Source organism: Ranitomeya variabilis, chromosome 1 (assembly GCF_051348905.1).
Source record: "Ranitomeya variabilis isolate aRanVar5 chromosome 1, aRanVar5.hap1, whole genome shotgun sequence".
In the NCBI taxonomy this organism is placed as follows: domain Eukaryota; kingdom Metazoa; phylum Chordata; class Amphibia; order Anura; family Dendrobatidae; genus Ranitomeya; species Ranitomeya variabilis.
In genome coordinates, this window is record NC_135232.1 from 704,751,838 (window position 1) to 704,773,232 (window position 21,395).

Consider the following 21,395-nt stretch of genomic DNA (forward strand, 5'->3'; position numbering starts at 1 on the left):
TTCTAGCCTCCCATGGAGGCTATAGAAGCATGGCAAAAGTAAAAAAAAAGAGTAAAAAAAAATGTGAAAAAAATAAAAAAAATATAAAAGTTTAAATCACCCCCCTTTTGCCCCAATCAAAATAAATAAAAATAAATAAAAAAAAAAACCCCAACCTACACATATTTGGTATCGCCGCGTTCAGAATCGCCCGATCTATCAATAAAAAAAAAGCATTAACCTGATCGCTAAACGGCGTAATGAGAAAAAAAATCGAAACGCCAGATTTATGTTTTTTTGGTCGCCACGACATTGCATTAAAATACAATAACGGGCGATCAAAAGAACGTATCTGCACCAAAATGCTATCATTAATCATTAAAATGCCAGCTCGGCACGCAAAAAATAAGCCCTCACCTGACCCCAGATCACGAAAAATGGAGACGCTACGAGTATCGGAAAATGGCGCAATTTTGTTTTGTTTTGTTTTTTGCAAAGTTTGGAATTTTTTTTCACCACTTAGGTGAAAAATAACCTAGTCATGTTAGGTGTCTATGAACTCGTACTGACCTGGAGAATCATAATGGCAGGTCAGTTTTAGCATTTAGTGAACCTAGCAAAATAGGCAAGCAAAAAACAAGTGTGGGATTGCACTTTTTTTGCAATTTCACTGCACTTGGAATTTTTTTCCCGTTTTCTAGTACACGACATGGTAAAACCAATGATGTCGTTCAAAAGTACAACTCGTCCCGCAAAAAATAAGCCCTCACATGGCCAAATTGACGGAAAAATAAAAAAGTTATGGCTCTGGGAAGGAGGGGAGCGAAAAACGAAAACGGAAAAAGCTACGGGGGTGAAGGGGTTAACCAGGGGGGAGTGCAGCGCCCCAGAGTCCTGGTCGTTGCAGTACTGTGGCTCCGCCACTATGGGGAGCTATGGTGCGTCTGATGGCACTGAAGGAGTTCATCTGATCAGGTATCACAGACACCAATACATTTCACAGTCGGGCCTCCGGGGGGAGCTAAGGGTTCTATTCACTAGGCCACTCCCCACCATAGTGGGTAAACTGGGGGTCAGGCAGGAAGTTAGATCAGAAAGCTGACTGGGTTGGAACCAGGCAACACCTTGTGGCAGAGGGTGTTGTGGGGGAAGATACAGTAGGGTCTCTGTCAGGGGTGGGATCCTGACAGAGGCTTGGCAACTTGGACGAACGTGACGGGACCGTGCCTGCTCAAAATAGCGGCGGTGCCCAAGGAAGGACTAGAGGCGAGATAGATTGTGCTGAGTGAGAAACGAGATCAAGCAATAGGAGAATACCAGTAGGGGTCGTGCTGTAAGACCGAAGCAACACCCTACTGAGGCGCACTACCGGTGGCCGGAACGCCGAGAGAGTATTTCAACATCCAGCTTCAAGCAATACTCTAAACAGCGGCAGGGCAGTCAGTCTAAGGCGGGCTGTCTAACTTAAATCACCTATGCAGTCTTGGGGGGCAACCTGTGGAGAGGGGCGACTCTAGGGTCCCGGAAGAGCTCCGAGCCTACCCGTCAAACGGGTGCCGTCCAACCAGAACACCAGGGAGGGACGGAGGATTAGCAGAACATCATCTAATCGAGTTGTGAGGGAACTTAAGAAACAGACACAACAGTTGTGGGGACTTTCTGTAAGCACAGCAGGGAAGGACCGCAACACATAGCGCTAGAAGGAAGGCACAGATTTCCACCTGCTAAGAGAACTCTGGAGGTGCCATTGGACCGGCCAGACTTACGCAGCCTGGTGAACCGTATTCCGGATTGAGGACCCAGAGATCTTCAGTAAAGAGGTAAAGAGACTGCAACCTGGTGTCCTCGTTATTTATCGCACCGCACCACTACGGCATCACCACCACCATCATATCTTTCACTGTAACGCCCCTCAGCAGGGTCACGGACCGGGCCTAGCCACCGTGACAACCCCAGAGCAGAGACTCAGAGGCCCGGGACCGGGTACCCTTTGGCCCTGCGGCGGTGGGGGCGCTACACAAGCATGCGATTTTCTCGTATCCAAGCTTCCGTGTGACATCCGTATGGCTAGATTTTCTCGCCAGCTTGCAAAATGGATATATAATGGATCCATGGCCTCAAATATTCGTGAAAATATATTTATTTATATTTCATACAGAGCTAGATAGCAGAGTAGCCGGTAGTTCAATTGTCGGGTTCTGTAAAATCATTGCATAACCCGACAGGATATGAGACATGGTTTACATACAGTAAACCATTGCATATCCATTAGATTTTTATATATCCCTCCCTAATAATGTTAGTAGTGTGTGTGTATAAAATTTTGGAGCTGTAGGTGTTAAATTAAAGGATTAATTCATGGAAAAAACTGGCGTGGGCTCCCGTGCAATTTTCTCCGCCAGAGAGGGAAAGTCAGTGAGTGAGGGCAGATATTAATAGCCTAGAGAGGGACCATGGTTATTGGCCACATCCTAGCTAAACATCTGCCCCCAGCCACCCTAGAAAAGGCACATCTGTAAGATGTGCATATTCCGGCACTTAGTCTCTCTTCCCACTGCCCTGTAGCATTGGCATATGGGGTAATAAGGGGTTAATGTCACCTTGCTATTGTAAGGTGACATTAAGCCTGGTTAATAATGAAGAGGTGTCAATGCACCAAGACGCATTGCGTGAACGTAGCCTATGGGTCAGTTCACATCTGGTTAGTGGTACATATTAGTAGTGGCCTATGGCTTATTTGGTGTAAACTTTCCTGACACATATCCCAAAAAACTGGAGCAATGGGCAGCAACTAACAGAATGGTCTTTAACAAGGAACAAGTAACAAGGAAAAATGCAAAGTACTACATCTGGGCAATAAAAATGAAAAAAGCATATACAGAATGGGAGGAATAGGGCTAAGCAACAGCACATGTGAAAAAGACTTGGGTGTACTAATAGATCATAAACTGAACATGAGTCAACAGTGTGATGCAGCAGCAAAAAAGGCAAATGCAATTCTGGGTTGTATTAACAGAATCGTACAGTCTAGATCATGCGAAGTCATTATTGCCCTCTACTCCTCTTTGGTCAGACCTTATCTGGAATACTGTGTCCAGTTTTGGGCACCACATTTTAAAAAATACATCATCAAACTGGAGCAAGTTCAGAGAAGAGCGACCAGAATGGTGACCGGTCTGCAAACCATGTCCTATGAGGAACGGTTACAGGATTTCGGAATGTTTAGCTTGCAAAAAAGAAGACAGAGAGGAGACTTAATAGCTGTCTACAAATATCTCAAGGGCTGTCACATTGTAGGAGGATGATCTCTATTCTCATTTGCACAAGGAAAGACTAGAAGCAATGGGATGAAACTGAATGGGAGGAGACACAGATTAGATATTAGAAAAAACTTTTTGACAGGGTGATCAATGAGTGGAACAGGCTGCCACGAGAGGTGGCGAGTTCTCCTTCAAACAGAGGCTGGACAGACATCTGTCTGGGATGATTTAGTCAATCCTGCTTTGAGCAGGGGGTTGGACCAGATGACCCAGGAGGTCCCTTCCAACTCTACCATTCTATGATTCTATGATATCCCAATTTTGGAGTAAAACTAAAGCTGGATGCAGACGAGCGTGAAAAGGCTCGGGTTGGTCACCTCCATATTCGCAGACATGACTGACTTGTATTGGACAAGTGCTGTTTACATGCACAATTCTGGTCCTTACATCGGACCTTAGCACATGCTGCAATTATGTTTTCATGTACAGTCAGACCAAGAGGAGATTTGAATAGCACCTGTACAGATACCTGTCCCGAATATCACCCATCTTGTTTATTCGCTCGTCTGCATGAGGCCTAAGGTGCAGGTCACCTACATGTTCCTGAGGATTAGGTGCAGGGTGCTCCCGCGATGCATGCCCATAGATAATCCTCTATATTTCTAATTACCAGGTGTGCTCTCAGCTGGAACGGTGTTTATCTGCTGTTGCTCTGTATCCCGGATTAAATTTAGTGATTATAGACTTAGTCTGAATAAGCCTCAGATTTGATTACCTGTGCGCTCCAGATAAGAGCCCCCCCATCTCCCCCGGTGTCTTATTGCACTGAAGACACAGAGCAGGTACAGCTGTCTCCAGAGCTGAGTGACTCCAAATAAAAGATAGCAGGCGTAACCTATGCCTGAGCCGCTGCCGCAATCCTTGTACTGTATCCGGCCACGTGCTCCATATCGGGCCTGGAGAACAGGCGGTTACTGAGGCTTTATCACAGCACTCATCTAGACCTTGTGTATATTACAGTGATGACAAGCTGCCATCTGCCTCCATGCATCAGCGGGACAAAACAAACGCCACAAATGCTTTCTGCCCCTAACTATTCCATCTTCTATTCCATCAAACCTACTGAAATAAAAGGGTGGTACCTCTTCCCGGCATCAGTTGGGTTACAGAGCATGAGTGGACCTCCAGGTTAATTTATACACATAACCAACACCGCATTATAAAAACACCCAAACTATAGTGCACACCCATAAGGTGAAAAAAGGGGGAATATATGGGTGCTGTCATGTGTTCCAGAAAAACCGGTAACTAAATTTGGCATTTTCCCTTCACCCATGACAGCACTCCTGAGAGCTTTTTGGAGAATTAAAACAACTTAGGCTGGTTTCACATTTGCGGTTGTGTCTGCTGCGTTTCTGATGCATACATCCGCATGCGTCTTGATTTCATATCTTTAACATTGTAGACGCAGGTCCATGCGTTCGCCCACGCATGCGTATTTTCGCGGTGTGTGGCTGGGCGCGGCTGACGCACCATGTTAGAATTTTTTTGGCGTCAAATTTCTGCCGTCATATGCATACAGACCCTTGCGGAAGGAGTGCGTCAAAACAACAGTTACATTACAGTCTATGGGAAAGCATAGGAACGCAAGGACATGCGTTCGCTTGCGTTTGCACAAGGGTCTATATACAGAAATCCCATGAGCCACACCCAGTGGGCGTGGCTTGTGTCAAGGAAATTCTTGAAATTTTTCTTCATAAACGTATGTGTATAAACGACAAGAACGCATGCAAAAACGCGTGCAAACGTTGCAATTTTTTTTTAAAATCAGTCATGCGTAAGTTGATGTGGATAAAAAACAACGTTATGTGTTTGCATGCGTTTAGCCATGTTTTTGCGGTTGCGTACGAAACGCTGCGGACTCAACCGCAAATGTGAACCTAGCCTTTAATGAGGAACCACCGCTTGCAGCACCCTTTTATCAAAGGTTAAGTCAGCAGAGGAGGTCAGATTCAGTTTGTAGTGCTTAAAGAAGGTAGATGATGAGGACCAGGTAGCGGCCTTACAAATCTGATCAATTGATACCTCCGCTCTTTCTGCCCAGGAGGTTGCCACGGCTCTGGTGGAGTGAGCCTTGATGCCTTCAGGAACCGGAGCACCACTAGCAGTGCAAGATAAACCAATGGCCTCCCTAATCCATCTGGCAATGGTACCCTTGGATACCCCATATCCCTTTCTGATACCCTGAAAGGCTATAAACAGGGACTGGTGTTTCCTCCACTGACTGGTCATGGATATATATTCTAACAGCAACCTCCTCACATCTAACCTATGGAATCTTTCCTCTCCTGGATTCCTAGGGTTATCACAAAAGGAGGGCTAAATAATTTCTTTGCTCCTATGTAACTTAAGAGCCACTTTGGGAAGGAAAGCCAGGTCAGGTCTTAGTACAACCCTATTTTCATATATCTGCACATAGGTAGGACATACAGTCAGGGCCTGTATATTGCTCACCCTGTGTGCCGATGTTAGAGCCATTAATATAATCGTCTTAAGCGTAAGGAATTTGGCAGAAAAATCCCGTTGGGACTTGAATGATTCTTTAGTTAGTGCCTCTAGTACCAGATTTAGATCCCATCTATTTGTCACCAGATTAAAGTTATATAATGCGCCTAAGGGTACCGTCACACAGTGCCATTTTGATCGCTACGACGGTACGATTCGTGACGTTCTAGCGATATCCATACGATATCGCAGTGTCTGACACGCAGCAGCGATCACGGACCCTGCTGAGAATCGTACGTCGTAGCAGATCGTATGGAACTTTCTTTCGTCGCTTGATCACCCGCTGACATCGCTGGATCGTTGTGTGTGACAGCGATCCAGCGATGTGTTCGCTTGTAACCAGGGTAAACATCGGGTAACTAAGCACAGGGCCGCGCTTAGTAACCCGATGTTTACCGTGGTTACCAGCGTAAAAGTTAAAAAAAAAAAAAACGTACATGCTCACCATCTGATGTCCGTCAGGTCCCTTGCCGTCCGCTTCCCGCTCTGACTGTCTGCCGGCCGGAAAGTGAGAGCAGATCACAGCGGTGACGTCACTGCTGCACTCTGCTCTCACTGTACGGCGGCTCAGTCAGAGCAGGAAGCAGACGGCAAGGGACCTGACGGACATCAGATGGTGAGCATGTACGGTTTGTTTTTTTTTTACTTTTACGCTGGTAACCACGGTAAACATCGGGTTACTAAGCGCGGCCCTGCGCTTAGTAACCCGATGTTTACCCTGGTTACCCGGGGACTTCGGCATCGCTCCAGCGCCGTGATTGCAACGTGTGACCGCAGTCTACGACGCTGGAGCGATAATCATACGATGCTACGACGTCACGAATCGTGCCGTCGTAGCGATGTAAATGGTACTGTGTGACGGTACCCTAAGGCCAAGACATGCACTTTGAGGGTATTAGCTACTAAACCCAGATCCAGTCCTGACTGCAGGAACTTTAGAATGGATCCTACTGGAGCCTTATCCCCTAGAGGTTGCCCTGAAAATTCCAGAAATGTCTTCTATGTCCTGCAGTAAATTTTTGATGTTATTGGCTTTCTAGTTTTTAATAGGGTGGAGACTAACCCTTCTGTCTCTCAAAGTCCATGCTGCTAGATGTAAGCCCTATACTAGCCCCTGTGTGAGAAGGTCCAAGATTTCCGGCAGGATCCACAGATCTGACAAAGACGTTAACCTTAAGATTGAAAACCATGGTCTTTTTGGCCAGAATGGATCAATGAGAATCACCCTCGCCTGATCTTCCTCACGACTGTTGGAATCATTGCTATTGGAGGGAAGACATAGGCAATCCCGAAGTTCTAGGGAATCTAAGGGGCATCTACCGCAAACAGGTTTGCACTTGGGTCTAGCAAATAGAAATTCCTCACCTTCCTGTTCTGTAAATTGGCAAATAGTATTATTTTATTATCGTCGGCTGCCCCAATTCACAAACTATCTGCTGAAAAATCTGGGAATTTAAAGACCATTCTCCCTGTTTCAGTCTTTCGTGGCTCAGGAAGTCTGCCTTTGTATTCTCTACTCCCCTTATGTGAAGTGCCGTAAGGGACAACAGGTGTGGTTCTTTTGCTGGAGTAGTTTGCCTGCTGCCATCATCAGGGTATGGGACCTTGTTCCCTCTTGGTGGCCACAGTCACCCGGTTGTCCGACATGACCCAGACATGGCGACCCAAGAGGAAGGGAAGAAAGTCTCTTCGAGCTCTTTCCAAGGCCTATAACTTTTTCAGGGTTGATCCCTTGCTTCTCTCTAGAGAAGACCATGTCCCCTGAACTGTGTGATTCCTCAGGTGTGCTTCCCATCCGGAGTTGCTCGCATCTGTTGTAAGTATGTCCTGCACTGGACCCCTGATAACAAGTTTTCCCTGTCTACCCACCAAGAAAGGGAATTTCTAACTGTTGAAGAAAGATCTAACTCTCCTCTAAGGCTACGTTCACACTAGTGTATCGGGGCTTTGCAGACGGCTGCGTACTTTCTCCCTGAAACTCTGCCCACTTCCGCACTTCTTCCGTTTAGGTCCGCCTACTTCTGCATGCGTCTTGCGTACCTATCTTTAACATTGGGTACGCAGGACATGCGAATGTATGCAGATGCGTAGTTTTGATGCGCCAGTCGACCTCACGGGCACGCAACAAGTTCCGTACCCATGCGGTCGGGCGCGTCAAAATGACACATCTGCATGTCCTGTGTACCCAATGTTAAAGATAGGTACGCAGGACACATGCAGAAGTAGGCGGACCTAAACGGAAGAAGTGCGGAAGTGGGCGGAGCTTCAGGGAGGAACCGCAAAGCCCCGGTACGCAAGTGTGAACGTAGCCTAAATGTCTCTTAACGACCTCTGGGCATACAAAATGTCCCACTGACTACCACGACCCCAGAAAGGAGCGACAAGCGAAACGCGCGTCAGGGTTTTCTCCTCCTAGCAACTTCCACAATGCAGGTAAAAGACAGCATGGTGTCACCGCCTTTATATTTTTGACTATGGTATTGAATAGGACCATGATGTACTCAGATTGACTTAAACAGTCATGCACATGTACCTTAGTATAAGCATTCTCTAGTCTCTGTGAGACATTCTCCTTCAGACATTATGCACCTGGATATGTTCACATGTCATGCACTTGCACTTTAGCACCATATGGACCCTTTTTCTGTGATACATTTTAACAATCCAGAGCTTGCTGTTGCACCTGTCTTTTATGTCTAAGAACCACTAAATACTTTGACCTACTTGAGGCATATTGTTCTTTTGACTTTATATGTGGCTATCTTGAGGACTATTTATTTTGTGGATTGCTTGGAGCTCACTCTGCCTTGATTTGATTCCCTTATGTATACTGTTAATCCTTAATTTTAACCTATTTTGAATAAAATATCTTAATTTTACTTTTGGTCTTGTACTTCCCCTTTTCTCTGGATGTATCTATTTTAGGAAGTTTACCAAACTATTGTTTTGGCCTTTAATTTTGGGTATTCGTATGGAATTGGGCCCATCTTACTGCCGAAATGCAAGATGTCAGGGTACATTGCTTTCTTTAGGGTCATTCTTGGATGATCTATTGCTGACAGGGCCAGGTTCACTATTTTGTCCTCTGGTAAAGGACAGATTTGGCGCTTGGAGTTCAGAACCAGGCCTAGGAAGGACTGTATCTTTTATAGTTTTAGTATTGACTTGAGGGAGTTCACTATCCAACCGAGCTCCTCTAGGACCATTCTTACATCTTTTAGCTGTTTTGCACAGTGGCCTTCTAACCTTCCCACTATAAGGAAGTCATCCAGTTAAGGGACGATAACAGTGTTCCGAGTATGAAAGTAGGCTGTCACCTCTGATATTACCTTGGTGAAAATCATCGGAGGCACTAACAGCCCGAATGGAAGAACTCTGTATTGGTAATATTTTCCCTGTCCCTGGACATACAGGGCTGCCCTCAAATACGGTACTTTTGATGGTCTGGATGGATTGAGATGTGGGAACACGTATCCTTCAAATCGATGAGTGCCATGAAACAGTTGTGATGTAACAGCTTTATAGCTGCGTTCACCAATTCCATCTTGAAGGAACGATTTTCAATCTACCTATTTGTGTTACTTTAGATTGATAACAGCTCTGAAGAAACCATAAGTATTTTTTTTTTTTTTTTAATCAAAAGGTGGGGGGAGGAGGAAGTAAAATGCCCTTCCCTTTTCTTCCTCTGGCATCTCACATAAAATCTGGTTTTCCCCAAGAGTCCCACAATCTCTGCTTCTAGGGCAAGAGGTTCTTCCGGTGACCTCCTGTGGGGTGTCACTATGAACTTTTGACGTGGCAGATGGACAAAGTCTTATCTTCAGATGCTCCTTCACAATACTCAAGGCCCAACGACTGGGGGAAATGTTCACCCAGGCAGGAGAAACCGTCATCATTGGGAGGGCTTTTTGGAAGATGTAGAAGGCTCACTAAACATAAAACCGGACTCCTTTCTGCCCTTGAACTTCCTTCTTTCTCCCGAAGAATGTTCCATATTAAATTTTTTCCCTCAAAGAGATTTCCTAGCATCAGTAGGCAATCTGGGAAAGCCCTTATTTTTGTCACCGTCTTTTTCCAAAAGGAAACTGTCCATCGCATGGTATGGAGTAGTCTTTTTTTAGATTGCAAATCCCCAGAACAGCCCTTTAGCCATAGGGCCCATCTGGCCACATTTGATAGGCCTGCTGACCTAGCCGCTAGCCTCACAAACTTTGCCGACGTGTCCGCAAGAAAAGCTGCAATCCATGTAACAGGGGCATATTGGCCAGAATTTTCACGCTTGGTGGTTCTTGTCCTCAAGCTGCTCCCCTATTTGTTGCAATAAAATCATAAAGGAGCAGGCAGTAAAGGTTCTAGCTATTGCTGGATTCAGACCACCTGCAGCTGCCTCCCAGGTGTGCTTAAGACAACCATCTGTTTTTTTTTGTCTAGCAGATCCGTAAGCATCCCTGGAATCCTCAAAGGGCAGAGCCGACCTCTTTGATGATTTAGCCACTGCCCCGTCAATTTTAAGGACTTTATCCCAGATCTCAGAGTCCTTTTCCTCCAAGGGGTATATCCTCTGTGAGGATGAGCGCAATCCTGATTTTTTTCCATTCTTTATTTATGAGCTGTATTTTGCTATTAACTGGAAATGTGCACTATTTTTTCTCTCTTCCAACCCTCTGAAAATTACATTCTTCAGGGACCTAGATTTTTTTTCCTCTTTCAGGCCCATTGTCGACCTAACGGCTCTGACTAGTCTATCCGAATTCTCAGCTGCAAAGCATGGTCTTCCCCCTATATCACTGTTCGTGGAGGACGTAGGACTCACTGCGACATTCGCCCTCAGAATCGTTACTCAGTAAAGACCTCCTTGGCTCTCTTTCCCTTCTTTAACAGGGTCTTTAGGGAACCCTCCACCTCAGCCTTGATCATGGACTAAGGCTTGCGGCAAAGTCTGGGGTCTCATCCATGGCAGTTTTCTGGATGCAGTCTGAACAGAGACTCTTCTGCCAGTGCACTGCTGGGGGGGGGGGGGGGGGGGAAGAATCTTACATAGGGCACAATCTCTATTTTTCTTCTTTGTTCTAGCTCTCCTGGGCTCCTAGTGATTTAAGCAAGAAAATGGCCCTATTAAAAATGGTGACATTCATGAAGATCACTCGCTGCCCGCTGTCACTATAAGGGTACCGGATTTGGAGGCTGTTCAGGGGTACAACCCTCCTGGATACTGAGGAGTTCCGCAACCTTCCACTCCTTTTACTATGATGGCTGCAGTTCCCGCCACTTGAGTGGCTGCTCCCTTTACTATGCCCACGCTGGTGAGCTGGGAATGGTAGTAGTAGATGCTGCTGCTGTTGTCTTCTCAAATCCTCCAAAATGGAGTGAGCTTGACATAAGCGCTATTGTGTGGGTATTCCCTTCCCTTTTTAAAGGGAACCTGTCACCACGTTTTTGGAAGATGGGATAAAAATAGCGTTAAATAGGGGCAGAGGTAGGCGTTACATTAGTGTGTTTGTTATGCGTTTATTACCCACCTAAGTTGCCGAAATACCTTTGCAAAGTCTCCGTTTTCGCCTGTCAATCAGGCTGGTCTGGTCAAAAGGGCGTGTTGTCTTCCCCCAGATTTTGCGTAGTTTTCCGTTGGTGGCGTAGTGGTGTGCGCATGCCCAAGGTCCCGAATCCTCTGCCAGGGGATTTAAAAGAGCGCGCTGTTCGTTATTTCATTGGTGATCGGTGGGCGTGGCCATCTTCCTTTGGCCGCGCGTGCGCTGAAGCGGCGCTCTGCTGGCCGCGGCTTCAGGAAAATGGCCGCCGCGATATCCATCAGCGCACGCGCGGCATCCCGCGGCCATTTTCCTGAAGCCGCGGCCAGCAGAGCGCCGCTTCTGCGCACGCGCGGCCAAAGGAAGATGGCCGCGCCCACCGATCACCAATGAAATAACGAACAGCGCGCTCTTTTAAATCCCCTGGCAGAGGATTCGGGACCTTGGGCATGCGCACACCACTACGCCACCAACGGAAAACTACGCAAAATCTGGGGGAAGACAACACGCCCTTTTGACCAGACCAGCCTGATTGACAGGCGAAAACGGAGACTTTGCAAAGGTATTTCGGCAACTTAGGTGGGTAATAAACGCATAACAAACACACTAATGTAACGCCTACCTCTGCCGCTATTTAACGCTATTTTTATCCCATCTTCCAAAAACGTGGTGACAGGTTCCCTTTAAAGGGGATCCACAGCGCTTTTCTCTGTCCCGCCTCCTCTCCTCCCGAAAACGCTCCTCTACACCATCTCAGCCAGGAGGCGCAGTCCCCACACGTCCCGGCCGTTATTCTCGCCCAGGGCGCCGCCATCTTGCTTCCGGCATGCCACCTTCGTCGTCACTCGGGCAAGCCTGATTCCAGCATGCCTTGACCGTGACATCTATGGAGTGCGCCCCCAGAAGGGCACCTCACCACGTAGTCTGCGAGCAGGAAGATGGAGGATGGAGAGCGGCGCTACAGATCCAGACATGAAGTGCCAAAGCCTCCTCGTGCACCAAGGCTCCATCTGGACCTATAGACGGCACTTCCATCTCCCTCAGGCCGGCCCTCAGGCATACCGCCTGCTCTTCCAGTACCGGGACAGGAGTAAGTAAAACAAAATAAACTTTCACCCAAGTTTCAGTATGACCGTTCCCATCAAGGACAGGAAACCAACTGATGCGGGGGAGAGGTACCGCCCTTTTATTTCAGTAGGTTTCCTGTCCTTTCTGGGCAGATCCCTCTCTCAGGTGTGCTGTCATGGGTGTGTGCTGTCATGGGTGAAGGGAGAAACACCCGTGTCATGCTGCACCAGCAGCAGATAATGCATTACACTTCCTAGAAATGTTAATTAAAGGGGCTGTATAGGGATCCCATCTTCAGGAGCGCACCGCTCCACAATCCTTTTACTTGCTAAGCGGCAGTTTGGTCCTGATGATTGATGGTTTAGACCAGCAGTACAGCTAAGCCACTGGGCCGATGTCCGAGCCATCTCCAGTGCTGGTAGCTGAGGTAGATTTGACTCTGCAGCACAAGGGCACTGAGGGTAAAAAGATCAAGTTATCACAGGAGCTTCAGAGCAGGGCTTGCTAGTGCACGCTCCTTGCCTAGAAGACTGGACATGTTTCAAAGGCTGCAGAAGTGGCTGATAACATAGGCAACAAGCTATAAACCATGGAATTAAAGAATCTCTCTGTAGGAGGATGGAGAGGATTTAGTAAGAAGTAAACCTGAAAGTGGTTTGCTTTTACAAGCACTTTGCAAATGAACCCATTTAATAAGATGAGACAGCCCTTTAAATGCAGAAAAGCTAATGCTAGAACTGTGGTGCTGTAAACAGGGTTTTTATTCGTGCTAAATGATAGACCACAAGGCCCACATGGGTTTTTCGGGCACCATTTTGTCCATCGTACACCGACTCTGCCACTACGCTGTTTCTTCTACTAGGAACAGAACCAGAAGATTCAACTTTAGCTCTGACTTACAGCTTTTATCCCCCAGAGCACTAAAGTCTAAAAGGTGCTTATAATGTTCTGTCTCCTGACCCTCCTAACACATGCATGCTCACTTCAGCTAAGTGTGCATGTTAGCTTTTTATCTCTTATGGAAACAAGTGGATTGGGTGTTGGAATTCAACAGGGAAGAGTAAAAAAGGAACCCTCATACACACAAGATGGCTGTTCCGTCTTGCTGAAATCTGCAAGTACGGTGGATATTAAAAAGATTGTACCAAATTAATAAGTTATCCCCTATTTTATGCTGGGGTCTGCACTAATCCTGAAAATGTGGCTCTGCATAGGTCACACAGGGGCACCTCCGCTCCATTCACTCTCTGAGACTGTTTAGTACAGTGCTTACCTTGATGGGGTCCCAGCAATCAATAAGTTATTCTTTATCCTATCGGTAGGGAATAACTTATTGTCTTAGTACAACCCCTCTAATTTAATGGCATTTAGGCTAGACCTGATTTACTAAGCTGGCAATCACTCCAGACTCCCTTTAATCTGAGAATGCAGGAATATGCCCTTACTGGTGGTGTAGAAATTCCTGGCACCTGATTATATGCCATAAATTCTACACTAAAGAAAAAGGAGTATATATTACACCAACACAAAAGTTCAAAATAAACTTATTTTATTAAACATACATTTTAATGACATATAAAACGCTACAATGAGCAAAAGGATGAAGAAACAGCAACTGATACAAAAGGAGGAGCACTACTCCATTATAAGACTTGGGGGAACATATGCATGTGTGTAACATAAAGCCCCAGAGCAGGTGATGAACGGACTAGATGTAAAATACACTCTAAGGCCGGCCTCACACTAGCGAGTTTTACGGACGTATGAGCGCATAAACTACGTCCGTAAAACTCGCAAAATAAACGGCACAATTATTCTCAATGGGGCTGCTCCTATTAGCCGTATATTACGGTTCAGTATTATACGGCTTTCTACGGCCGTACAAAATCGCAGCATGCTGCGTTTGTCACCGTATTGCGCAAAAAAAAATCGCCAATGAAAGTCTATGGGGGCGAGAAAAATACGGATTCCACACTGACCAGCAGTGTGACTTGCGAGAAATACGCAGCGGTGTTAGTGAAAAGTCGGTAATTCAATTGCCGGCTTTTCATTTCTCCTGCACAAACCCGACAGGATATGAGACATGGTTTACATACAGTAAACCATCTCATATCCCCTTTTTTTTGCATATTCCACACTACTAATGTTAGTAGTGTGTATGTGCAAAATTTCAGCGCTGTAGCTGCTGAAATAAAGGGTTAAATGGCGGAAAAAATTGGCGTGGGCTCCCGCGCAATTTTCTCCGCCAGAATGGTAAAGCCAGTGACCGAGGGCAGATATTAATAGCCAGGAGAGGGTCCATGGTTATTGGCCCCCCCGGCTACAAACATCTGCCCCCAGCCACCCCAGAAAAGGCACATCTGGAAGATGCGCCTATTCTGGCACTTGGCCACTCTCTTCCCACTCCCTGTAGCGGTGGGATATGGGGTAATGAAGGGTTAATGCCACCTTGCTATTGGAAGGTGACATTAAGCCAGATTAATGATGGAGAGGTGTCAATTATGACACCTATCCATTATTAATCCAATTGTTGGAAAGGGTTAAAAAACACACACACATGATTGAAAAGTATTTTAATGAAATAAACACAGCGGTTGTTGTAATAATTTATTGCTCTCGCAATCCATCAGGAACACCTTCGCTTGGAAAAATAATAAACGCACAAGATACATACCCTCAGCTGAACCGTCACGTCCCACGAAGTAATCCATCTGAAGGGGTTAACTAATATTACAGGCAGAGCTGCGATAAACCACTTGCTCGTGCCTGTAATCCCGGGTGCTGAAAGGAAAGCAGTGATCTATACTTACATTGAGTTGCGGTGATGCGCCCTCTGGTGGATGTTCTCATGAACTGCAGCCTGGGAACTTTTTCCCACGCTCCAGGTCATATGAGGACATCCACCAGGGGGCGCATCACCGCGACTGAAGGAAATGTAGGTCAATGACCTACATTTCATTCATTCGCTGGGGAATTACAAGCACGGAGCACAGCTGCATTTAGCAGGGCTCCTGCCTGTAATATTAGTTAACCCCTTCAGATGGATTACTTCGTGGGACGAGACGGTTCACCAGAAGGTATGTATCTTGTGCGTTTATTATTTTTCCAAGCGAGGGTGTTCCTGATGGATTGAGAGAACAATAAATTATTACAACAACCGCTGTGTTTATTTCATTAAAATACTTTTAAATCATGTGTGTGTGTGTTTTTTAACCCTTTCCAACAATTGGATTAATAATGGATAGGTGTCATAATTGACGCCTCTCCATCATTAATCTGGCTTAATGTCACCTTCCAATAGCAAGGTGGCATTAACCCTTCATTACCCCATATCCCACCGCTACAGGGAGTGGGAAGAGAGTGGCCAAGTGCCAGAATAGGCGCATCTTCCAGATGTGCCTTTTCTGGGGTGGCTGGGGGCAGATGTTTTTAGCCACGGGGGGGCCAATAACCATGGACCCTCTCCTGGCTATAAATATCTGCCCTCAGTCACTGGCTTTACCATTCTGGCGGAGAAAATTGCGCGGGAGCCCACGCCAATTTTTTCTGCCATTTAACCCTTTATTTTAGCAGCTACAGCGCTGAAATTTTGCACGTACACACTACTAACATTAGTAGTGTGGAATATGCAAAAAAAAAGGGGATATGAGATGGTTTACTGTATGTAAACAATGTCTCATATCATGTCGGGTTTGTGCAGGAGAAATGAAAAGCCGGCAATTGAATTACCGACTTTTAACACATATCGCGCTGAATGAAATCTAAATACAGAATATATATATATATGTGTCTCAATGACACATATATATATATATATATATATACTGTATATATGTTTTCCCGAACATTTGAGCACATAAATCCATTAGATGTCGGTTTTGCAAGCCTGCGCGAAAATCTCGCAGTACGGATGCCATACGGATTACATACGGAGGATGCCATGCGCAAAATACGCTGACACACCCTGACTACGGATCAATATTTTGGGAACATTTCTCCGTATTACGGCCGTAGTACGGACGTATAATACGTGGCGTATTGTCTTACGCCCAGTGTGAGGCCGGCCTAAGTAATATACCAGAGTCAGCACATATGTGCTATAACCACCCCGTTCTAAAGGCACACAGAGTATGTAAAGCATATATAAAAATAGCATTAATGCTCACCCATAGTAAGTCCGGAGAGTGCATTGGTCCTACCTATAACCCCTGACGCGCATTTCGCGTGATGGCTTTCTCAAAGGGGATATAAAGGGGATATCCCCTTTGAGAAAGCCATCACGCGAAACGCGCGTCAGGGGTTATAGGGAGGACCAATGCACTCTCCGGGCTTACTATGGGTGAGCATTAATGCTATTTTTATATATGCTTTACATACTCTCTGTGTGCCTTTAGAACGGGGTGGTTATAGCACATATGTGCTGACTCTGGTATATTACTTAGAGTGTATTTTACATCTAGTCTGTTCATCACCTGCTCTGGGGCTTTATGTTACACACATGCATATGCTCCCCCAAGTCTTATAATGGAGTAGTGCTCCTCCTTTTGTATCAGTTGCTGTTTCTTCCTCCTTTTGCTCATTGTAGCGTTTTATAGGTCATTAAAATGTATGTTTAATAAAATAAGTTTATTTTGAACTTGTGTTGGTGTAATATATACTCCTTTTTCTTTAGTGTAGAATATCGTTTTGGAGTTTTTTCACCTGGCAATGTGCCACTTTGAGATATATTGGGGGGGGGGGGGTCTTGATTGATATACCCCTGGCCTTGACTAATATGTATTGCTGGATTACTCTTGTTTATGTATATGCCATAAATGTCTAAAATGGTAGTACCCCAACACCTTGTCCCCCTTTTGAATTATTCAGGGGTGGCACATTGCTGCTTTAAACAAAGTCTATGGACTAGAGGGCAACAGCCGAGCTCTGCACTCATAAATCTGCAGTCTCTAGACACTGCTTAGAGGGGCAGCGTGCATACGGACCAACACTCCGTCAGACAGGGTGCACAAGACCTGTAAATGTGGGAGACCCAGAAGCGGGACCCCGAGAGATCAGTCGTGTCCGGTGAATAGGTGATAAGTTGTGATTCTTGAAAATGGTGGATAACATTGCCTACCTGTTAAATACAGCATTCAGCCACCCCCAGAAGTATCTGCAACCGGACGGAGAAGGTATCCGCTTCTTATTACGGAGAGACGGGCGCACAATCTGAAGGAACATCCTAGTGTTTATCTTGGAACAGACAACAAAATAAAATAGGAGTCAGATCTTTTAGGGCAACAGCCTTTGGTTCTCCAGCTTAAAAAAACTACAACTCCAAACATAACCTACCAGAGAAAGCTCAGAGCTGTAGATGACCATCAATGTTTGATCAGTGGGGGTTAGACCATCAGGACCCCATCGCTCAGCAAAATAAAGGAGCCATGATGCTCTCCTAGACTGTGCATGTGGCAGAGCCTCTGTCCACCATTGGGACCACGATGGATTAAGAGAACAGGGGTCCTGTGGTCAAGACAGACAGAGACCAGCGCTGGACGCCATATCCATCAGTCCTATAGATATTGGTCTTAAGACCCCCAGCGGGCATACATTAAATCATGGAAAACATCTTTAATCAATGTATAATGCACTTATAACTTTGTAGCAATTTCTAACCACCAAGATCCAAATTTGCTATCACTGAATGGAAATTCAAAAGTTAAAAATCCATCTTGATCCTGTTGCTCAGAGATGTGGGTTTTATCAGTGCGTTGCAGCGAAAGCAGAAATCTCTACAGAGCAAACAGCACTTGGCAAGCAGAGATCTTGATATTGCAAAGTTTTCTGCTCTGGGCCAAACTTTTGGAAAGCAGCACACACTGTTAGTATTTGTTAAATATTAATTATTGGTTATTGATTTATGCTTATTACACTCAATTCTGTACTGAGCCTCGTGGAAGGTTTGGCTGACATTACATGTGCTATTCCTACATATTTAGCTCAGAGTAAAAGTTAACACCATATAGAGAGAACACGTGCTCTATGCGACATATATATATCCACGACTCACGGGAGGGAGGGGGTGTCACTTGGGGGGGGGGGGGGGGGTCTTCACGTATTGCACACAGACTTCAGAAGAGATGGACAGCTGGTATGTAAGTTAATCACCACGTGTTGCTTCCAGAGACGCTTATGACAGAGACAGACGCCATTTACCATTCAGAATCTCAGGAAAGATGGGGAACAAACTTTGATATGGACAAATGGAAAATCTCTTTGTAACTCTTTCACCTATTTTATGTTTTGCTGCAATGATCCTTTTTGGTGGACAATCCAATAAACCACTAAATTTTTCATAAGAAATATCATGACATTTTCTTTAGAGTATCACATGTGGTAAAGAGTCCTGAATAATTAAATATACAAGATAACTATTTTTAACAGTATTCTGCAACCTGCTTGTGTGAACTTTGCTATAAAGGAGTTTTCCACCTCAGGACAAAGAGCAGAAGAACATTTCATAACATAATTACAGAGTACGAAGACCACCCCTCACCCAAACCAGATTTCCTGTGCCGAATTTTCAGTGTCACCATATATTGTACAGACTGACCATCTTCTTTGAGAGGACCACCCCTTTAATGAAACTCGGGTGTTTGTCAATTTATAGGTTTCATTGCGCTATGTAGAATTTAGTATCACATTTTAAAAACGTGGCTTATTTCTTCCTATAGCAAACACCGCAGCCGCTACTCGGCTAATAACCATGATGACGTGAGATCTTACTGCAAATCACTCAGATGTTTTTTTATTGCTACTTACTATATTCTTGCATGTTTGGTAATGAAACCAAAAAGCCCGAGGAAATAGGGGTTTGCAATTGGTGCAACCTGGGCGGTCATTATCCTGAGTGGACAATCCACACACTGATTACTGCTAGTACACTAAGTGAAGTAGTGCCATCTTGTGGCCGAAAAAAGTAATTCAGAAACACATCAAAAGAGGAGGTGAAATAGTTAGGCTATGTGCACACGTTGCGGATTTAGATGCGAATACGCGTTTTTGGATGCGCGAAATTGCATCAAATCCGCAGTGTAGTGCACAAGCAATGTTAGTCAATGTGAAATTGACATTTGGTGTGCACATGCTGCGGAAAAAAACGCGCGGATTTGCAGCGTTTTTTTTTCCACAGCATGTCAATACTTTTTGCAGATCTGCACCGTCTCTGCACCCTTTGACTTCCATTGTGTCAGGCCAATCCGCACCAAAACCGCTGGTTAAAAAAAGATCTGCGGATTTGCTGCGGATGTGCCTGCGAGAAACGCTGCAGATCGGGAGGGGGAAGAGAGTGTGGGCGGATACTGTGTGTGCGGGTGTTTGTATCTGTGCGTGTGCGCGGGGCTGTATGTATGTGTGCGGGGCTGTGTGTAGGCTGGCATCGTCCGATGGGACTACTAGTCCCATCTGGCTATGCCTGCTACAGTGACAGCTAGCTGGATGATGGGACAGCAGTAGATCCATCATCTGGCTACTGTGTTCAAGTGTAAAAAAAACAAAAAAAACAACACATACACACATATAGAAATACATATAGACATACAATCCATACAACATACAGTATATACTCACCACCAGGGTGGATAAAAATCAATGTTTTTTAAAAAACATCAAAAAAAAATCGGATTTTTTTTATTTAAATCGGATTTTTTTGATTTAAATCGGATTTTTTTCAATAAACTGCTTTTTGAGGAAAATATTTTACCATCCAAAGGTTCTTCCATCATGAGATAAAGCGGAGTTGTTTAACTCAGTAGAATAAAGGCTGTATATGTGTAACATTCACAATGCCATGCTCTTCCAGAGGTTTCTGTAGGATGCTGACTATCCAACAAGTTTGGGCATGTCAACTGAATGGAAAAAGAAACTAAACCAAAAGTGAAACCAAGCTAGAAGTGTGGAATTAAAGGGGCAGTATGAACAAAATGTGGAGGCTATCAATAGTTTATACAATTAAGACATGCTGCTTTTAAACACCTACCTATTGCCATATAGTAAAACAAAAAAGATTTTTACTTACTTTGGGGTCCCCCCCTCACCCTGGCGTTAGATCGTTGCCCCTAGTTTCGTCCGTGTAACTATGGGCGCACATGCGCACTGCTCTCACTTCTCATTTTAATCGTGATTTATATTAAAAAAAACCTTTTGATTTAAATCAGTGATTTAAATCATGATTAAAATCATGATTTAAATCGATCCGATTTAAATAGAAAAAAATCTTTTGATTTAAATCGTGATTTAAATCATGATTTAAATCGGCGTGATTTAAATCAATCCACCCTGCTCACCACACAGCTAATCCCCGAAGCCCTCGATCACCTGTAAAAAAATTAAAAATAATAAACCAACAGTATACTCCCTGATCTGATGTAATCCATGAAATAACGAGTGTCCCATGAATATCTCCCTTGGAGAGCGGTCACATCGGCAAATGCGACCGCTCTCCAGGGGTTCCGATGATACAATGACGGAAGGTATCCTTCCGCACTGTATCCCTCCGCCGCTGTGAGTGCAGAGTTCATACTGTCACTAGCGGCACCGCTGCATGGGAAAATTCTCACGCAGCAGTGCCGTAAGGTGAGAGGCCATTGAAACCTCAGTGGTAACACTGCAGGAGCCATTGTCTCCTGTCAGTGTGTCACTGGAGGCCTATAGAGCCGTCACATCTCCTGATGTGACACCTCTATAGGGGAGATCATCGTGGGACACTCGTTATTAATTGGACTGCGTGGGACCAGGGAGTATACTGTTGGTTTATAAGGTTTTAATTTTTGCAGGTAATCTATGGCTTCGGGGAATTAGGTGTGGTTGTAAGTATGTTGAAATTAAGAATATTAAAATACTTTTTTCTGGCTGTGTCTTTATTTAACTCTTTCACTACAATAGGAGTAGTAACGGATAGGTGTCTTATTGACGCCTCTCCATTACTAACTGGGCTTAATGTCACCTTACAATCAAA

General features: G+C 45.1%; 1 protein-coding gene across 2 annotated transcripts in view; it reads right to left on the reverse strand.

Moving 5' to 3' along the window:
• The window catches only part of DMAC2L (distal membrane arm assembly component 2 like), a 43,304-nt gene that overhangs the window by 6,329 nt on the left and 15,580 nt on the right, over positions 1-21,395 (reverse strand). For both annotated transcript variants that reach the window (XM_077267339.1, XM_077267338.1), the window contains exon 2: positions 17,517-17,632. In XM_077267339.1, the coding sequence (XP_077123454.1) occupies positions 17,517-17,620 (104 nt within the window). In that variant the 5' untranslated portion in view covers positions 17,621-17,632. The remainder of the gene's footprint in view (positions 1-17,516; positions 17,633-21,395) is intronic.